The sequence below is a fragment of the Neomonachus schauinslandi genome, chromosome 10, assembly GCF_002201575.2.
Source record: "Neomonachus schauinslandi chromosome 10, ASM220157v2, whole genome shotgun sequence".
Lineage (NCBI taxonomy): Eukaryota > Metazoa > Chordata > Mammalia > Carnivora > Phocidae > Neomonachus > Neomonachus schauinslandi.
Genome location: NC_058412.1, coordinates 111,252,192 through 111,271,895, shown reverse-complemented (window position 1 = coordinate 111,271,895; position 19,704 = coordinate 111,252,192). Strand labels below are relative to the sequence as shown.

The 19,704-nt window shown below is 58.7% G+C and overlaps 3 protein-coding genes across 3 annotated transcripts in view; 1 reads left to right on the top strand and 2 right to left on the bottom strand.

Annotated features, from left to right (window-relative positions):
- The window catches only part of MYLK2 (myosin light chain kinase 2), a 12,215-nt gene extending 8,745 nt beyond the window's left edge, over positions 1-3,470 (top strand). Inside the window, exons 9-13 of the mRNA XM_021689125.1 lie at positions 992-1,062; positions 1,186-1,314; positions 1,870-2,022; positions 2,239-2,371; positions 3,390-3,470. Of these exons, the coding sequence (XP_021544800.1) occupies positions 992-1,062; positions 1,186-1,314; positions 1,870-2,022; positions 2,239-2,371; positions 3,390-3,470 (567 nt within the window). The remainder of the gene's footprint in view (positions 1-991; positions 1,063-1,185; positions 1,315-1,869; positions 2,023-2,238; positions 2,372-3,389) is intronic.
- Positions 3,471-13,102: 9,632 nt separating this feature from the next.
- FOXS1 (forkhead box S1) lies at positions 13,103-14,394 on the bottom strand. The gene has a single exon (XM_021689212.1). It carries the CDS (start codon positions 14,344-14,346, stop codon positions 13,354-13,356), a length of 993 nt encoding a protein of 330 aa, XP_021544887.1. The 5' UTR covers positions 14,347-14,394; the 3' UTR covers positions 13,103-13,353.
- A 2,723-nt stretch (positions 14,395-17,117) lies between these two features.
- Positions 17,118-19,704, bottom strand: part of LOC110579430 (interferon regulatory factor 4-like) — a 9,443-nt gene continuing 6,856 nt past the window's right edge. Inside the window, 5 exon segments of the mRNA XM_044919035.1 lie at positions 17,118-17,362; positions 17,983-18,249; positions 18,252-18,309; positions 18,835-18,838; positions 18,979-19,076. Coding sequence (XP_044774970.1) covers positions 17,118-17,362; positions 17,983-18,249; positions 18,252-18,309; positions 18,835-18,838; positions 18,979-19,076 — 672 coding nt within the window.

The window sequence follows — 19,704 nt, the reverse complement described above, 5'->3', positions numbered from 1 at the left end:
CCTGAGCCGAAGGCAGTCGCTTAACCAACTGAGCCACCCAGGCGCCCCTAAAATGTGTTTTTTAGGGTAGCAGTAAGTTTCTCATCGAAAAGGGGTCTCACGGTCAAGTAAGTTGGGTGAACCACGGCCTGAAGGCCCTTCCCAGGGCTCCTCGGGAAGTCTTGTGTCCTCCAGAAGGAGGTCTGAGTCTGTCTCGCACCCCCAAAAGATCGTACCCTGGGACCTTTCTTTTCTTTTCCCTGTTTTGCTGGAACACCCAGGTTGAGCTGTGAAGGCCGTTAGTGGTTGCATCCGTTCCAAAAGCACTTTCTGAATGCACGTTGTCGGGGCCCTCGAATCAAATGCCCACGGGGCCCCGATGAATCACAAGGGCCCGGCCTGGGGCGGCAGAGACCCCGGGGAACTGGTGGCCGAGCGCCCGGCTCAGGGGGCAGTGGCCACACACATCAGGTGTGGCCACATGGCTAGGGCTTCTGGGGTTTCAGGAGGTGTCGAAGATCAGGAAAGCAGGGTTTTTGTGTGAAGTCTCCGGCCTTTTAACCGTTGTTAACTACTTAAAATGCTTCTGCCTTGCAACCTCAGATTAGTCCTGTGTCCTTGTGTCCTCGTGTCACGTGAGGAGGAAATGGAGGCCCAGAGCAGGGAGGGATTGGCCTCACAGGAAAGTCATTCATACACTCATCTGTGCTGGGGCCACACGATTCCCAGGAGCCTTAGCTGAGCACTTACTCGGTGCCTTAGTTAGACACCGGCGGGGTCGGGGGGACAAGGAGGCCGGGAGAGGACAGTCCCTGCCCTGGAAGTCCGTCCTTCGCAGGGCTTCAGGGTCCTCATCTGTGCCTGGAGCAGGCAGGTCCGGGGGTCTCTGACGGGCTGCCCATTCTGGCAGCCTGGGGCTCTGGTCCAGAGAGCCTGGGCCCTGGGTGGACCTGGGTGGGGAGGCAGGGTGAGCTGGGTCAGAGGTCAATCCAGGCCACCCCCTTCTCCTCAGCCAGAGAACATCCTGTGCGTCAACACCACGGGCCATTTGGTGAAGATCATTGACTTTGGCCTGGCACGGAGGTACCCCCTTGGTGGGTGGGGAGGGCAGGGCAAGCCTCTGAGGTGGGCGGGGGACAGGGGAAGAGCAGAGGGTGCGGGGAATGGGCTGGGGGCTGCGCTCTGAGCTCGTGCTCTCACTCCCAGGTATAATCCCAATGAGAAGCTGAAGGTGAATTTTGGGACCCCAGAGTTTCTGTCACCTGAGGTGGTGAATTATGACCAAATCTCCGATAAGACAGACATGTGGAGTATGGGGGTCATCACCTATATGCTGTGAGTCCTGAGGGAGTGTGGTATCTATGGGGTTGGGGCACATGGGTGGGCAGCTGAGGCCAAAATTGGCCTTGGGGTCCTGGTGAGGTGGGTTCTACCTCCGCACTCCCTCGGTCAGGGTTTTTGGGTGTGCTAGGGGGAACCAGGAAAGGGGAACTTTGTACCCATTTTGTAGATGGAGAAATGAAGGCCCCTAAAGGCACAGTGTCCTAGTCCAGGTTCCTGGACAGCAGATCCTTGATGACCCAGGGTGGGCGCAGGGGGCAGCAGACATTTTTTTGTACACTCATCATTCCTCTTCTTCACTGTAACCCTGGGAAGCTGGGATGATTATGTCCATTTTACAGATGAGAAGAGTGAGGCTCAGAGAGGGGAACTGACTTGCCCAAGGTCACCCAGCCAGACTCAAACCCGGGTCTGTCCCCCTCAGGAGGCCGGGGCTCTTTTCAGCACATGGTGCTGCCTCCCAGGATCTGCCTCCAACCCTTGAGCCCCCAAAGGTGACTCAGTATCTCCCATCTCCCCTTCCTGCTCCCTGACACCCCATCTCTCCAGGCTGAGCGGCCTCTCGCCCTTCCTGGGAGACGATGACACAGAGACCCTGAACAACGTCCTCTGCGCCGACTGGAGCTTTGACGGCGAAACCTTTGAGGCTGTGTCCGACGAGGCCAAAGACTTCGTCTCCAGCCTCCTTGTCAAGGACCAGACGTGAGGCTCACATGAGGACACAGCCCCCGTGTGTGCAAGCCCAGTGTGTGTGTGTGTGTGTGTGTCTGTGTGTGTGCATATGTGTGTGTACGTGTGTGTGCGTGCGCGTGCGTGTGTGCCTGTGCACGGGCAGGGCAGGAAGAAGGCCGGGGCCGGCCGGGTTCCGGTGCTTCACAGGCGTGCCGCCCGCCCTCACCACACTGCTCCCTCCCACAGGGCCCGGATGAGCGCTGCCCAGTGTCTTGCCCACCCCTGGCTCAACAACCTGGCAGAGAAAGCCAAGCGCTGTAACCGACGCCTTAAGTCCCAGATCTTGCTTAAGAAATACCTCATGAAGAGGCGCTGGAAGGTACCACTGGGCGGGTGGGGAGGTGGGAGGGGCTGCAGGCGGGAAGAGCTCCTGGCAGATCCCAGGCCCCACCAGCCCTGCCTTGGCAGCTTCTATGGACCAGGCCTAGCCCTGTCTGGAAAACAGGGTTGGCTTTTATCTCTTTGTTCTGGTTCCTGTCCTGGAGCAGTGACCCTCCACCCACCACCTCCACCCTGGGGAGGGGTGTCCATTTGAAGCTCGGGCTCAGGAAAAGATCTCTGACCCCATTACAGGCCCCTTCCCTTCATTTTACAAATATTTATTGAGCATCTACTACTTTTAGGCACCAGGAGTATACCAGTGGACAAAAGAGACAAGGATTTTAGTCTTTGTGGACTTACTTTAGATAGAGGGTGGGGAGTTATTAGAAGGGGTTAAGGAAGGGCTCTAGAAAAAAGTAAGGATGGTTAGGAGTGCCAGGCGAGAGGTTGCACTTCTAAGTAGGGTAGTCAGGAAGGGCTCACTGAGAAGGAACATGTGAACAAAAAACCTGACGGAGGTGAGGAGTGAGCCATGCTGGTACTGGGAAGAAGAGTGTTCCAGGAAGAGGGAACAGCCAGTGCAAAGGCCCTGAGGCACAAGCGTGGTTGGCAAGCATGAGGAACAGCTAGGAGGCCAGTAAGGCTGGAGTGGGATGAGCAAGGGGTGAAGGGAGATGAAGGCAGAGAGGAATGGGAAGCAGGGGGTGGAGGGACTCATTGGCCATGGCAAGGGGCTTACATTTTAGTTGGAGCGAAATAAGAACCACTGGAACGAAATAAGAACCATTGGAGCATCTAGAGCAGAGAGGTGCTCAGGTCTGGCTGCCCTACCTGTTGAATGAAGGAAGGGGTCCTGGAAGATATGGTATCATGGCACCTCCTGCGGCCATTCTGGGTACTGCACCCTCTCTAGCCTCTGGCCTTTGGGGAATGAAGGCGGTCTTAGGAGCCGCTCTGCGGTGCCAGTTTCTCCTCTGCCCCGAGGCTGACTGGGATCCTTCTCCCTCGTTCCCCAGAAAAACTTCATTGCTGTCAGTGCTGCAAACCGCTTCAAGAAGATCAGCAGCTCGGGGGCACTCATGGCTCTGGGGGTCTGAGCCCCAGGAGCGGCTGAGGCCTGGACACAGCCGCTCGGTGGCCGGGGCTGAGGCCACACAGCCCAGAAGGCCAGAGCAGACAGGCCAGATCCCCAGGGTGGGCTGGCTAGGACAAGGCTGCGCCAGGCTGGGAGGCTCGGGGCTCCCCACGACCCCGCGCAGTGACTGCTTCCCCGACGTGAGCCGCCTCAGATGTGGCCTGAATCGATCCTGCTAATGCCTCCCCAGACAGGGCCCCGGCCCCGTCAGCCACAGCCCAGATGCCACAGGCCCTGTTGTTCCCTCCCTGGCTCCCCCTCTTGGAATTGCTGCCCTGGTGACCCCTGCTTGGCCTCACCTGGGGCATCCCTGGCTTGGGCTTGCTCCTAGCTGGAACGGGAAGGCTGGGGGTCCCAGCATGCGGGGCTTCTGCAGTTGTGGATGGGAGGCCCTTGGTGGGGCAGGAAGGTAGCAAGGCCAATTCCTGAGGCCCAGCTGCCAGGGGAGACAGAGCAGGCTTTGTGAAAGAGGACCTCCATGCCCCCGCCCTCCTCCCCACTCCCAACAGATAAGGCCGAGTACACACCATCTGGCCCGGCCCGGCCCCCGCCCACCTTCCTGACGACCACCAACACACAGGAACTCTGTGTGAGAGAAGGACACCCAGCCCAGGCCTGGCAGAGGGGGAGGGGAGAGGCCTGGGGGACAGGGAGACCACCCCTGAGCTTGCCTGAGGGCCAGGCGGGCCCAGCCCAGCCACTCGGGGCCCTCACCCCCAGGGTCACCCATGGCTTCGGATGATGGGGTCAGCAGGCCCAGGAGGAGTGGGAAAGCCATCGGGCAGTCCCCCACCTGCTCTCAGCTTGTGCCTTGTAAATAAATGTACAGGTTGGATGTGGCTTCCTTCCCTGGGTGTGTGCATGCACTTGGGTGAGGTCAGAGATGACCACCGTTCGCCGAGCGCTGCTGTGGGCCGGGCCCTCGAGGGGCCCTTCAGGGCGCGGCGTGGTGGCCCCCGGTGCAGCCTCAGGAGCCAGGCTGCCCAGCCCAGGCTCTGGACAAGCGGCTTCCCCGCTTTGGGCCTCAGTTTGCTCCTCTGTCACAGCACCATCCAACAGGTACTGGGCGCTTACTGGGTGGCAAGGCTCCATTTAAGTGCCTGTACGGGTATTAACTCATCCCTCACAGCAAGCTTATGAGGTGGACCTTATTATTATTTCTATTTTATGCGGGGGTGCGGGGGCGGAAACTGAGGCTTAGAGAGGGGAAGGAACTTGAAGGCTCTTCAACAAGTCAGAAGCTGGAGCTTGAACTCTGGTCTCCCAGAGCAAGGCTCTGGGCACGAGCCCACCCTGCTTCTCCGCAGAAGAAGGTGTCAGCAGAAAGCAGAGTCTCCAGGAGGAGCCAGAGGTTTGGGCAGGCCTGTGGCGCCTTTGCTGGACCTGCAGTGACGGGGGTCTCCCCAGAGGCCTTGGGGGAGAGAGCTGTTCTCTGCTCTTTCCAGCCCGGGGCCTGCAGTGTGGGGGAGGGGGCTCCATCTGCTGCAGAGGGCAGCCCAGAGGGCGGGAGAGCTTGACCCGAAGAGGGCACAGCCTTTCTGGCTGTGAGGACAACTGAGTCAGAAGTGGGACTGGCCTCACTGGGGCAGCTGGTCTGCCTGCTTGGGGTGAATGGGTTCCAGCAGGTGCGGCAGCGACAGCCGTTCTCGTGCATGGCGCGTGCTGGGTACCAGCCCTGCTCCAGCTCCACGTGTTCATGATCACGTTGACTGCTCAGCAGGCATGGGGCTAGGCCCATTTCTCAGATGCGCAAACCAAGCCTCAGGGAGGTTAAGCCCCTTGCTTAGGGTCGCACAGCAAGTCGAAGGCCGAGCCAGGACTGGTACCCGGACAGTATGGGCCCAGAGCCCCCGCTCTTAAGTGCTGCACCACCCGCCTCTTGAGAAATCTTGGACTTGACCACAGACCAGGACCCTGTTCATGCCTACCTCCCCTGACTCCATGAATACTGGCCTGGAGGACAGGGCTGGGGTTGTCACCCTCACCCCTGCCCTGTACCAGCAGGTGGGTGCAGCCTCCCTCTGCAGCAGGTGCCACATGGAGTGAGCTGGGGCAGACTTTGGGGTCTCAGCCCGGTGGGTCTTACACTCAGGGTTTGGGGGGCCTGGGGAACCTGGGTTGGGGTTCTTGGTGGGACTTGTGCTTACAGACAAGGGTCCCCCTGGCCGTGGATCCCTGCCCGCTTGCCCGCCTGTCCGCCCGCTCGGCACCTGCCAGCTGGGCCAGGCCTGTGGTTTCCTCTGAGTTCTCTCAGCACTGCTGGCCCCCACCCAGGCCGAGCCTCGGCCACACAGCGTGATGATGAGGGATGAGTCACAGCCGTGGGGAGGGGAGGGGGGGGTGAGGAAATGAGGTCCAGCCACAGCAGAGATCCAGGGCCTGGATCCAGCTGGGGAAACCGAGGCCAAAATGAGGAAGGCCCCTCAGCAGAGAGCAACAGCTGGGACTAGAACCCAGGACCCCTGACTCTCAGCACAGGTCTCAATTTCCTCCTCCATAATATGCAAATGACAACCTCGGCTCTGCTCTCCGCTGTCACTCCTAGGCCTTCGTGAAAGTCACAAGATGGGATAGGGAGCTCATTCGCCCTATTTCACAGATGAGGAAACAGGTTCTGAGAGGGAAGGTAACTTGCCCGTGGCCACACAGCAAATTAACCTTTCCTAGGAAGGAAGCCCACCCAGAACCATGGAATAGGCCTGATCACTGCTTCTGTCCTATCACCTCCCAGGAGTGCATCTTGAAAGGCTCTTTTTGGTTTATCAGGGGCCTCCTTTGGCCTCCCCTGGTCCCTGGAGGTAAAGGATATAGACCCGACAATATGGGTGATGAAATGGGGGTTCAGAGAGATTTGTTCCTTCCAAGGGCCACAGAACACACGCGGGAAAAAGTCACGGTGAGGCTGAGTTTCTGCCTCTTCAAAGGCCTGGGCCCCGGCCCCACTACCATCACTAGAACTCCCATCCCCAGGGGCCTTTCAGTAAAAAGCTTTTCACCCGAGGAGCCATCCTGATGGAGGGAGTGAATCCATGGCTTTTTGGGCCAAGGCTCTGGGCTGTGTTTCTTCAAGTCCCGGGTACCAGGCTGGGAGCATCCCCTGCCCCTTGCCTGGTGTGCCCTACCCACCGCGGTGCTTGGTTGTGGGCCCCTTCTGCATGGTGCCCGTTACAATGACCACACTGCGATCTTCCCTGCAAGGTGCGTGGTGCCTTGTGGGGCCAGTGCCACCAGCTTCCCCTGCCCGGTGTCCTGGGCACCCCCTTGTGGGCTAAGAAGGGTTAACACCCTCAACGGGACAGCTCCTCCAGGCGGGTTCCAGCCCAGAAAGCGTTCCTCCAAGACTATTTCCTGCCTCTGGGCCTTGGCCAGGCCCACAGTGACCACCCCCATGGGTCTGAGGCCGCATCTGGTTTGGATTACGCCGGGCCTGGTGACGCTGCCTCTTCCTGTCTGCGTCCAGTGGCCTTGAATTCCACTGGCCACCTTGGACCCAACAGGGCAGTGGTGGGAAAAGCTTCGGCCAGTGACAGGGCGGCCCAAGGGTGTCCAGCAGCCAGGGCTGTCCCGAAGGATGTGCCTACCTGCCCCAAGCTCCCAGTTGCACGGCTGCCCAAGAACCTGTTCCTTTTGGCACATTCATGGCTGTTATTTACTGAGCACCGGGCCCTGTAGCAAGTGATTTCCATTTATGAACTCATTTTATCCCCACCCTATGAGTGGGTATTTTCATTAGGGATTTCATTAAGATGAGGAAGCTGAGGCTCAGGGAGTTTATGGACAAGTCCCTGAGTCCCCAGCCAGTACATGGTGGGGTCACGGTGCAAAGAAGGTGGTCTGACTTCTGACACGGCCCAATCATGTCACAGCTATTTGGAGAGTCCCTGCTCTCGGCCTGGCCCCAAGCCAGAACCCGGAGGTGAATTAGTCATGGTCCCCACCCTCAGGGAGCTCACACCCTCTGGAACCCCACCGGGTGGGAGCTTGGGGGTTAGGGTGAAGCTGGAGAGACATGGAAGAAGACACGAACTCCTATTCTCTTTTCTCCCGTGGCAGAAGTGACATCCAAGCTGAGAGCAGTTGAGGGGCAGGCCTTTTCCAGATGGAACAAGGACAGTGGTCCAGGCAGAGGAGATCGCATGTCCAAAGGCTGTGGCTAAGAGCAAGTTTGTGTTGGAGCCTCCCAGTATGGCTTTTACATATGATGAAGCAGGAAATCAGTCTGGAGAAGTTGGCAGGGGCCTCAAATGCCAGCCTGAATCGGGGCAATAGGGAGATATGGAAGGGTTTTGAGCAAAGGAGGCACATGGCCAGATCTGTGGTTTACAGGGATCCCTTGTAAACCAGCGAGGTCAGTGAGTGTGAGAGAGAGAGGCTGGAGGCAGGGAGGCCAGAAGGAGGCTGGGCCAGGTCTGCTTGAGCGGTTGAGAGAAGTGGGGGGACGAGAGGGGGACAGGCACATGACAGAGACTGGGCTCAGGTCACACAGAACGGGGTTCAAATCTACTTATTTGCCCTCTCTGAGCCTCAGTTTCCTGTCTGTAAAATGGGGGTAATTATCATACCTGCCTCGCGGGAACAATGCGTCACACGAGGGATAAGGATAGAACAGGTGGCCCAGGATGCTGAGCTTCTGTTTGTTCCACAACTATGTCTCCAGACCCTCCTGTGTTCCAGAGAGCATTCTAGGTGCTGGGGGGCAAGCAGCCAGGAGACAAAAGTCTCTGGCCTTGTGGAGCTTTATTTGAGGTGGGAGAACTCTGACCAGGCAGTAGTGAATTTAGAATGTGCTGGTGGGGTGGGTGGGGGCAGAGTCTGGGAGGGCTTCTCTGAGGACAGAGTTTGAACAGAGATCAAAGTGTACTCTGGGGGTTAGTAGAAGACTGTTCCAGGCAGAAGGAAGAGCAAGTGCAAAGGCAGTTTGGAGTGAGGGTAGGGCTAGCAGGGACGAAGCTGGACGGCCCGGGCCCCTAACTTGGGCTTTTGCTCTGAGTAGGTCACCGAGCTCCTGGGGGCTTCTCTGAGATTTAATCCATGGCGAATGGAAAGGGTGGGTGGCCATGACTCCATTCATCCACTCAGCAAACCTTTATCAAGGGCCTTCTGTGTGCTGGTTGCCGGGTTAGGGAAGTGGATACAATGAATAGGGCAGACCAACCCTTGCTCCCTGAAGCTTGCATTCAAAGTCAGAAACACAATAAAAAGTGAACACGCCTTGAAATGCATAATCCCACATTGCAGTAGGTGCCTGGTGGAGGAAACAAATAGGATGCAGGAGATGGAGACTAATCTGGAAGCATCTAATCAATTAAGGGGGTGAGGAAGGCTCTCTGAGCAGGTGGTACTTGGCCTCTGGATGTTGAGAAGTCAGCCAGCAGGGAGGGAGCATTCCAGGTGGAGGGGATAGCAAGTGCAAGGGCCGAGAGGTGGAAACAGCACCACCAGGGAGTTGGCTGTCTTCAGGAGCAGGAGGGTCAGCCTCTCATTTGTATCCAAGACAGATCAGGGCTCCCTGAGGGCTGTGGTCAGGAGGAGGCAGGCACCACCAGGCAGGATTCTGGCTGTGTGACTAAATGGGCCTCTGGCCTGTTTTTAGCCTGGAACCACTTCCTTTGGCCCCACCAGCTGCCTCGCTGTCACCACCCAGTTACCAGTGGGGCAGGAACAGGGATTGGGCCCCTCTGGCTGTGCGGGGACAGAGGTTTGCCACGTGCAAAGGAAGGGGCAGAGCGACTGGGCTGAGGGTACCAGGCCCCCCAGCGGGGCTGTCTTATGTTCTGATATCATTCTTGTTGGCTGAATTGTACACACAGTGTGTGGGACGAGGTTTCCCCCATACCGGTCCTGGGGATTGACAACATTACCCCCATTTTACAGATGAAGAAAGCGATACTCAGAGAGGTGAGTCCACTTGCTCAAGGTCACATGGCAAGGAAGTGGAGATGTCAGGAATTGAACCCGAAGCCTGTCTCTGTAACAGTCTTCCCTTCCCCTCTATCCCCCCATCTTCTCCTGGGGAGTAGATCAGGTTAAGGGGACCTGCCCCTGGGACCCAACTTTTTAAAAAATTTAAACACATTGCGGTTTCCTTGTGCCCGACTGGGTTCTAAGCACTTTGCAAATATTAACTCATGTCATCCTCACAACAACCCCATAGACTCCCACTGTTAGTGTCCATATGTTATAGACGGGGAAAACACAGAGAGGGGAAGCAACTTGCCCAAGGCCACACAGCTAGGAAGTGACAGAGCTGGGATCTGAACCTAGGCAGCTGGGCTCCCGAGCTCCTGCTTTTAGCACTGTACCTACTGCCCCCGGCAGATGGGAATCACCCGGGTGTCGTCGGGACAGGGTGTTTTGGCTGAAGACTGGATTGCTAGGTCCCATACACTTTTTTGCAGGCAGACATGCCTCCCCCTTCTCCCTCACCGCTGTGGCTGCCTCAGAGTGGCCAGGGTCTCCAGGCCCCCGGCTCAGGCGCTGTCTGGGTGTGGGGAGTGTTGAGCTCTGGGCAGTGGAATGCCATAAACCGGGGAAGGAAGCGGGTGGGCGGGAGAGCAGAGGGAGATAAGATGTGGAGGGTGGAGGAGTCTGAGGAAGGCCCAGCCCTGCGGGTGGGGGTGGCCTCCCTGGGGGCAGGGAGAGCAGAGACCAGAGGACCAGCAGGTGAAGCTTCAGAGCTGCCAGACCTGGGCGGGAAGGGGCCGCCTCTGAAGGCAGCAGGCTCCCCTTTCCTGGAGCCCCACGTGACTTGGTACTTGGTGTAGAGGGGGTTCAAAAAGTGGGCAGGAGATATTCCAGGATATATTCCAAGAATCTAAGCTGCTGTGATTAAAAACTCTGGAATATTCTTAAATATCCCTGATTCTACCATGTTGGAATTTGATCTAGCCCACTCTGCAAGGCAGCTCTGCGCGCTTTTCCACGCTAACCCGCTGGGGACGAGTTGGAGGGGCTGGGATCCCCTCCTGGAGGCGACAAGCCTCCAGGGAGGAGGAGGGTCCCTGAGGCAGAGGCAGATGGGACAGCCCCTGTCCTCTAAGGGCTGCATAGTTAAGGTAGCGGAGCGGTTACCTGCTCCTGCTTTGCTGTGTGACCTTGGGCACATTGTTTGCCTTCTCTGGCCTTGGGCTGTCCATCTGTGCTGAGGTACTCTCTCTGGGTTGGCCCGGCTTAGGCATTCTGAATCTCTGCTAAGCACTGTCCACCCCTCCAGGTGGGGGTGGCCAGGCAGGAGCCACAGGGCGTCTGTTGGTCATGGAAAGAATGTGAGGGCAGGAGGCCCAGTGGGTGGGGTCCCCGGGCTGGGCAGCCAGCAGAGGGCAACATGAGATCATGGTGTCTGGGCCTCCCGGTCCAGCACCTCTGGGGATGGGATCCCCTCCAGGCAGTCCCCCATGTCAGACCCTCCCCTGGGACCCAGACTCAGAGTCAGGCTGCCCTTTCCCCAACCCCTGCTGGGCAAAGGGAGTGAAATCAGGGCCCAGAGAGATGGGCACTCAGCCAGGCTCAGACAGTGAGTTCAAGGCAGGCACTGAGCCCAGGGTGCCTGCTCTGCTTGGGAATTGAGACTGAGGGGACTTGTCTTCACTTCTTGACTATGTTGGGGGGTCAGAGAGGGACATGGAGAGAGGGCTCTGGCCCATAGCTGAGTCTGTGCACCAGCTGGGATTGATCCTTTTTGGTACGTCTCCTCAGGGCAAAGCGGGGGACGTGACTTCCTTTTCCCCAAGCCCCCACCCCAGTTCAGATGCTAAGCTCCTTAGAGGATGGCTGGAGCAGGATGCAGAGGTGGGGGCTCCCTAGTCAGGCCAGCCTCCCCAGCCTCCTACAAGCTCAGGACACAGGCTGGGAAGGGACTGGGGTCACCAGGTCTCCACAGGAATGCGCCACAGGGAACATTGCCCGGCAGAGGCCTCTTTCCCTGACCCAACTGAAAAAGAACACTTACCCCCTGAATCTGTTTGTCCCTGTCTCTGTAACTATCTGTTTGTCTCTGTGCATCACACACACGCGCGCGCGCGCGCGCGCGCGCACACACAGGCACACACCTTGGAACAAACCCACATAAGCATCTCCGTCCCCTCTCCTCACTCACGCCCCACTCACACAGAACTTCGCTCTACTCTTGGCCCATGAGGCTTCCTGCCTGTGATGAGACGGGACAGACCCTCTCTTCTTCTCTCCATTGCTAGATGGATTCCAGGTGGGGGCCCGGCGTGCATGGTGGGGAGGGGCCCCACAGCTGGCCAGGCATTTTCCCAACCCCTTCCGGCCACAGTGAGCCCCGACCCTGCAGGTCCCCTCTCCATCCTGGCGGCTCTGGAGTCTGTGGGAACCAGACAGTTGGGACTGTCCAGCCGGGCTCGCTTCCGCCCAGGCCCCAGGGGACCTGCTGAGGGAGGAGGGAGCAGCAGAGACTGAAATCAGCACGGCTGCCTGCCTGAGTGAGGGCCTCTGGAGGGACTGGGCTGCCTGCCCAACCAAGGGGTCTCCAGCCCCTTGGGTGTCACCTCGTGGGACGAGAGACCCATCAGGCCCCTACACCAAATGCCAGAAAGGGGGTGCCCCCAGTATCCCTGGCCTCTTTCTTTTCTCCCTCTACCCAGGATCCAGATGGGGGTACCAAGGCTTCCAGAAGGAAGCCCTTTGCCTCAGCAACTCTGGGTATTGGAGGGTGTGGGGACAGGGAGGTTTCAGGTCCCTGAGTCTCTTCCTCTGATAGGGGCCATGAGTATACCCATTTCTCCTGCTTCTGCCCAAGTGGGGAGGCTAGAAGAGGCCAAAGGTCAGGGCTCAGTCGCTTCTGATCTGTACCCAGGACAGCCACCCACTCCCCCGCAGACAGAAATGCTTTCTTAAAGAGTCATCAGGAGGCCTTTGGAGAGCTGGGGGCTCAGGGAGATCCCTCATTCATGTGGGAAATGCAGACAAGGGGCCTGGTGCCTGCCTTTTGAGCCTCGGTTTCCCTGCCTATGCAAGGGGTCAGGGTGCCTTTTTTGTAATAGCGTTCCAGGATTCCATAAAAGCCCCTCCCGCTCTGGCGGTCGACACCAGCTCTGCTCCTACCCTGTGTGCCACCTCTGTGTCCTCACTCAGACTGTGGGACAGGGGCTGGGGGTATAGCTACTCATTTGCCATCTGGACCCCAAACTCTCTGAGCCTCAGTTTCCACCACCGTAAAATGGGGATAACATTCCAAATTGCACAGGGCTCGGTGAAAGGATATAGACAAGCCCAGGACAGAATAAATGCCACAAATGGTCACAGTTATTCTGACCACTTGTAATGGGGGAGGGGGGTGCTGAGTGACAGAGCTTGGGGCTGGAGAATTAGCCCCTCAGGCCAGCCCAGCTTCACCCCCTGCCGGGTGTCTCTTGGCTACACTCCTTTTCTCTCTTCCCTATTCCCTGCTCCCTCTTCCTCCACCTTCCTGGGAAACTCCCTGAGAAAGTCCCCAGCAGGAGAAAGCCTCATATGGGACATTTCCATCCAGGGTCCCCTGCCCCGAAATCCCCCAACCACAGCCACCGCACACAGAACCAGGCGTCCCGGCCCTCAGCCCCCAACCATCCAGGAAGCTGACCCTCATCCATCACACTGGTTTTATTGGCCCTGAGAGCCACAGAGTAAATCCCAAGGGGGGCCCTGCCTCCCCTCTCCCTCAAGTCTGTCCAGAGGCGCCGATGCTGGCTGAGTGTTCACTACTCCAATCTTGGCTTCCTGTCCCGGTCGTTGGCTTGTCAGGCCTGGGTCTCTTGAAACCTCCCCAGATCCTTGAGTCAGGCTCAGCCTGGAGGGTGTGGTTGGCAGGGGACCTGCAGGGACTGCCTGAGGCCAGGCTGGCTTCACTCAAAGAAGAACATTCCTGGTGTCCGGTATAGGCAGGGGGTCAGCCCCAATGGGTAGCTGGAGCCTCCCTGGACAGGGAAACTTCCTGCAACCCAGGGTTCCTTGGGGTCAGCTGGCAGGGGAAGCGGCGCCCGGAGTGAGGCTGGAGGGGTGGGTGGTGCCGGAGAGGGGGCTGCTGAGGCCAAGAGGTGCTCAAGGCCTGGATCAGTCCCCATGCAGAAATTCAGTGCCTGCAGCCGGCATGGGTAGCTGCTCCCGATGCCTGCCTCTGGGGTCAAGATGGGCGTGGGGGCCTTGCTAAAACCTTCGGCCTCAGAGAAGCCCGCAGGAAAGCCAAATGCTGGGCACGGGGAAGACGAGGGGGCCACAGGGAGCTCCCCTGGGCCTGCAGGCTTAGGTGTGGGCATCTCTTTGGGCTCCGTGGGCGGCCGGGGCCTGGCATCCGGGGTTGCTGGGCACATGCTAGCCGGCAAGGCCCCCACCAGACCCCCAAAGCTTAAGCCCTTGGGCTCGGGCAGCTCCGGTGGGGAGGGGCACGGCCTGCCAGTCATGGCGTCGGGGACTCCTGGATCCGGGCTGCTCACTCTGAGGGGTCCACGACGTGCCTTGGCAGGGCCCTTGGTTCCCTCGGCACCTGCTCTCCGGGTGAAGCGTCGGCGTCGGCGCAGGAAGCTGCCGTGCTCAAACATGTCGTGGCAGTCAGGGTCCAGCGTCCAGTAGCTGCCCTTGCCCGGCTTGCGGTCATCGCGGGGCACCTTGACGAAGCACTCATTGAGTGACAGGTTGTGGCGGATGCTGTTCTGCCAGCCGGGCCTGTTGTGGCGGTAGAAGGCGAAGCGGCCCATGATGTAGCGGTAGATGCCACTGAGTGTGGCCCGCTGTCCTGGTGAGCTCTGGATGGCCATGGCGATCAGAGCGATGTAGCTGTAGGGAGGCTTGGTGGGCTCGGCCGCAGGGGCCAAGGGCCCGGGTAGGGGCTGCTGCTGCATGCTGGCCGGGGCTGGCGGCTGCCGGGACCACGGAGGGGCCAGGCACAGGCGTCCAGGCCCGGTGTCCGGCACAGCCTGCCCGGGCTAGTTAAAAGGCCCACTGGCCCAGCCTCCCAGCCTGGAAAGGCAAAAAGGGGTGGGCCCACCAGGCTGCCCTCCCTTCCTCCCTCAGCCCCCTCCCTGCCGCCAGGCCCGAGAGGGGCGGGCACGGAGGCCAGCACTGGGAAGCTGGGAGCCACTGCTGCCGGGGTGAGGAAATAGGAGGGAGGACACCGCGACCCTCAGCCCCCACGTGCTGGGTGGTGGTGGCTGCGAGGGACAGCACAGGCAACCGAGCGAGACAGAGACAGAGAAACCAAAAGAGAGAAAGACACAGAGAGGTAGAGACATAGCAAGAGAAACAGTGACACGCACCGCGAGACAGAGGCAGAGACACACACGGGGAGACGAAGATAAGGCAGAGAGAACAGAGACACAGAGAGCCAGCCGCGCACACGCACACACCACCCAGAGAAAGAATCACTGAGAGAAATCAGTGTACAGAGAGAGAGTGAAAGAGGAAGATGCAGAGGGAGACACAGCACAGACACAAGGGACGAGGGCAGAGAGACAGAGAGAGGCACACTGAGGAGAGAGACTAGGCAGATTCAAAGGGGCTGAGCTGGAGAACTGGGGATCCCGGGTGGGAAAAGCCCCAGGGGTCCTCAAATCCGCGCCTCTAGCTCCCCCTTTTCTCCCCTCCTTCTTCCAGGCCTGAGGTCTACTTTCTCCTCCCAGCAGGGTGCAGCCCCTGGGGTCACACTAGCTCCCGGGCGTTTGGGGGCGGGCGCCACGGAGGTGGTGAGAACCGCCAAACCGCGTGTGCTGAGCTCCGGCGCCCTCTAGTGACTGGTGTGGGGAGGACAGCCATCTGGGCAGAGACATTCCCCCACCACCTCCCAAGAGGCTTTTCAAGCAAGTCCCTGACTTTGGCCGAGCCTCAGTTTCCCATCTCTAAACTGGAGCTGGCGACTCTTCAGCTGTCCATACTGTGGTGAGGAGGCAACAGGCCCCCTTACACGGCATCCAGCACCCTCCAAGAGTCTAGCACAGAGTAGGGGTTTGGATGTGACTCAGGAATGTCACTCTGAACCGAGGCTACCCATCAGCTGCAGCCTTGGGCCTTGGGCCAGTGAAGCCTAGGGCAGTCAGGTCTTCCCTGTCATGCTCTCCCACCCATAAGTAACCAAGTCAGAGGACACCTACTGTGTGCCACTCCCCATGTCAGCTTCCTGACAACTTGCCTTCTCTCTCTGCATTTACTCCTTGGACCAACCCTGCTCTACAGCCCTTCATGGCTTCTTTTGAATAGATGCAGAATCTACGCCTCAGAAAGTTTAAGTGACTTGCCTGAGGTCACACAGCTAGTGAATCACAAAGTTGGGATTTGAATCTAGTATTCTATAACTCCTTAACGCCACCCTTTCTATAGGCGAGAAGCAGGGAGACAGGACAGTCACTGGACCCCCACTGGAACACAGGCTATGAACCCCAAGACAGCAGGGATGTGCTGTTTTGTCCAGCACTGGCCTGGAATCCGAGTGGGTGCTCAATCAACATTTGTTGAATAAATAAAAAACAGTGATCTGATTGACTTCTGTCCTTTGCCGAAGCATACAGCTCTCCCCCACCATAAAAGAGGGGTATTAATGTATCACTAACAGAGATTTATTATGTTGCCATCTGTAAGAGAATCTCTATAAAGTCAGAAATCAAAAAGGGAAACAAGGTCTGATATCTGGGGCAGGAAACAGTGAATTTCCCGCCAAGGCAAGTTGCCTTCATGGTTGAAGGGGCTCCCTTCCAATTCTCAAGGACTTCCTACAACTTGCAATTTGCAAAGCCTCGGACATTAGCTTCTGCCCTAGGGCTGTGTTTGGGGCTCAGCCTGAATTCCTTCAAACACAGTATCTACTGGTGCTGGTGGTTCAGTTGTCAACCCCCAAGCCCCCAGTTCAGGCCAAGTTTTCTGCTGTGGGAGCCCTCCTTGGCCACATAAGAATAGAGACTAGTGGCAGGTGGGAGGATGGGTCTGGAAACTCAGAGCCCCTTAGAGGCCAGGCAATTCTGTTACTGTCTGGCTTCTCTCTAATCCCTGAGGATCTAATTATCGGTAAACCCAGCTTTAAGCAAACCTTATAATGAATCAGTTGCAGGTAAAGCGGGCTCGCAGGTATATCACCACAGACCTGTTGGGCTCCCAACGAGAAATGAAGTCTTGTTTCTGCCCTAATTGCTGTTTCCAGAAGCTCAAGGTCGAGTTTGGTTTCCTCCTGACTTCCCAGGCCCAGCTGTGTGCCGTCCGCCCACGCGCTCCAGGGCTGCATCTCTGCGACGGAGAGGTTGAAGGGCGCAGATCTGCTTCCGCCGTCCCCACTGACCTGGGCGATGGGCAGCCCCAAGTCCACGGGCAGGTCTGGGGTGGGGTCCGCACTCGCGGGAGCCGGGTGACTTCGGATGGTAGGAGAGGAGGAAGTGACCCTTTACTGCTGACTCAGCTGCGTGAGCAGGTGAGTGACGCCATCGGCGATGCTGGGCTGGGGACCTGCCACCGCTGGGATACCACCCTAGTGGTGCTTGAGTGCAGGAAGAGCTCGCTGGTGAAGACTGACTCCACCTGTGAGGGTGGGAGGGGCAATGAACCAACTCTCTCAGCGCGCCGCCCCCCCCCCCCCCCGCATGTTCCAGTGGGAAGTCACAGTCCCAGTGACAGTCCCCACCCCACAGGCACTTTATGTGCAGGGTCCTACAGACCAGAGGGTCATCGGGTTAGGAGCTGAGGACTGGAGGGAGTCGGTAAGGGGCTGCTGGAGGTGACTGAAAGGTGTGGCTCTTCGCTGGAGTGGGAGGTGACTCCCGTGGGCCATGATGAGCCGCTCCTCGGGCTGGTCTGGGGGCCCTGGGTACTCCTCGCCAAAGCACAGACGGATTTGGTACTCGGGCTCCTGGCGACCATCCTGAAGGTGGGCACGCAATTCTATGGGCACCAAGACTGGGGGCTTAGGAGTCCCACCTGGTGCCCACCCTGTGCTTCTATCCCACGCCCCTGTCCGATAAGGCCACATCCCCATTGTGTGCCCATGCCCTATGCCCATTTCCACATCCCTATACCTGTCTCATGTCCCACATCTGTGCCCACTTCCAGTGCTCATCCCCTGTGCCTTGTGGTCCTATGCTCACCGTCACACCTTCACCCCCAGCCCATGTCCACTGCCATTCACCTATGCCTACTGAGTGCCCAGTGCCCTAATGCCCAGCCTACGCTTAGCGCCCTATGCCAATACACGTGCCCAAGTCTTATGCTCATGTCCCACACCCAATGCTCCAAGCCTGCCCCGGGCCTACACTCCCCATAACCTATGTCTCTATCTGTGCCCAGGTCCCCCGATGCCCACATTCGTTCCCACTCCTGGTGCTCGTGCGTCACGTCCTTTGTTTCAACGTCCACCCCAAACCCAGAATGCATAAGCCCATCCCCCACCCCCCGTGCTCACATCTCATGTGCCCACTCTCCCCTGCTCCCGTGCCTTTGCCCACGCCCCTCGTGCCCAGCCACTCTGTCCCACGCCGCCAGCGGCCCGGCCGTCGCGCTCCTACCCTCGAGGAAGCGGCGCGTGTCGAGCAGTTGGCAGGTGCGCCCGCGCTCCAGCTTGTCAGGCGGCGCGCGGTGCGGGCGGAGCGGGCCCGGCGGGTACCCGCGGCCCCGGCACAGGCGCTCGGCGAACACGCCCCGCCCCGGGTGCCGCCCCAAGCGCTGCAGCTCGCGGGCGCCGGGCTCCGGGAAGCGGACCTGCGCGAGGCGCGGCGGCGGCCCCAGCAGGCGCTCGGCCGCGGGGGCCGCCCGGGGACTCAGGCGGCAGCCCCGGCCGTGCGCGCGGTGGCTTCACGCACCAGCTTCGCGCCGTAGAACAGCCGCACGTGCAGCTAGCAATCTGCGGGGCGTTGGCGGCCCCAGCACTGACCACCCCCCAGCCCCAGGTCCTGCCTGCCCCCACGTCGGGAATTTGGGGTGCTCCCTCCGGAGAAATAATAACTCTAGTAGTAGTAAATGGCAGTAGCTTCCAGTATAAATGAACTGGTAGTTGAGCTCCATGGTCAAAAGGATAGGATCTGGGGCCATCTGTACAATTGGGGTGTGACACTAGGGCCCTTCCAGTCCTAACCTCTGGGATTCTAGGAGCTCCTGCCCAGCAAATATTTTAATGCTGATAGAAACAACAACAACAACACAGTAGGCTCCATGTGAGGGGCCAGCACGATGCTCAGCAGTTAGGGCTGGGGGCTCTGCAGTCAGGCCCTTGGATTCTGATGTCTCACTGCCACTTAGGAGCTGTGACCCGCTAGTAACTTTCCCAGGGCTACTAACCGTGTGATTTGGGGCCAGGTTCTTAACCTCGGCCTTGGGTTTCTGTCTCTGTAAAGTGGGCATGATGGCAGTATCTATCTCACCAGGCTGCGGGGAGAGCTTCGAAAGATGCCTGGCATAAACTAAGCCCTCAATGAATGTTAGCTTTTGTTATTGGGACTGGGTGCTTTGGGGGAAAGACAAAGGCTAGCTGGCCCCAACCCCTGGCTCTCCCCAGTTCTGCACACTAATCAGAGGGGAGGGCCTTGAGATTCCTTACCAGGGTTGCCGAAGTCCTCAGAGGGCAAGGGGCTCCAGTGGCGTGTAGGGTCCTGCACCTGGTACCCTAGGGAAGGAGGGGCAGCTGTCAGGCACCACCTCATCCTGGGTCTCTCGATCCCTAGGTCAAGGTCCTGGAGGAGGCCAGAGAGGAGGCAGGGATGGTTGAGGAGATCCGTTCCTTACTGTGGTCAGCCAGAGGGGCTGGGAGCCGGGCAGCTGGTGGCAGGGAGCCCTGCTGGGCCAGCCTGGGAGATTGCTCTTTGTCCTTATCCTCCTTGGTTGATCTGGAGCCATCCTGGCCATTGGGAGAGAGGGTTGTGAGGGTGGGAGAGGAGACTGAGGGCTGCAAGAATTCCCGGACTGTCCTCGCTGGGGCAGAAGGAGGTCTGGGCAGACTGCAGGCCAGTTGGGGTTGATAGAGACTTTGAGGTTTCAGAGCTCAAGACCCTGTCCCTCATAGAGGTAAAGACTTGATGGGGTTGTTGGAGGTTATGGGGTTGGAGATGAAGCTCACTGTGCTAGGGGGAGAAGTGTGGGGAGCAAATGAGAAGATGGTGGGACAGAGGTGATAGAGATGGGGACAGAGGTGACAGAGATGAGGGGACAGAGGAGATAAAGATGGGGGACAGAGGTGGGGGACAGAGGGATAGAGATGGGGACAGAGGAGATAGAGATGGGGACAGAGGTGACAG

Coding starts and splice junctions, on each gene's coding strand:
- FOXS1 (XM_021689212.1), bottom strand. CDS start 14,346: ATGCAGCAGCAGCCCCTACCCGGGCCCTTGGCCCCTGCGGCCGAGCCC.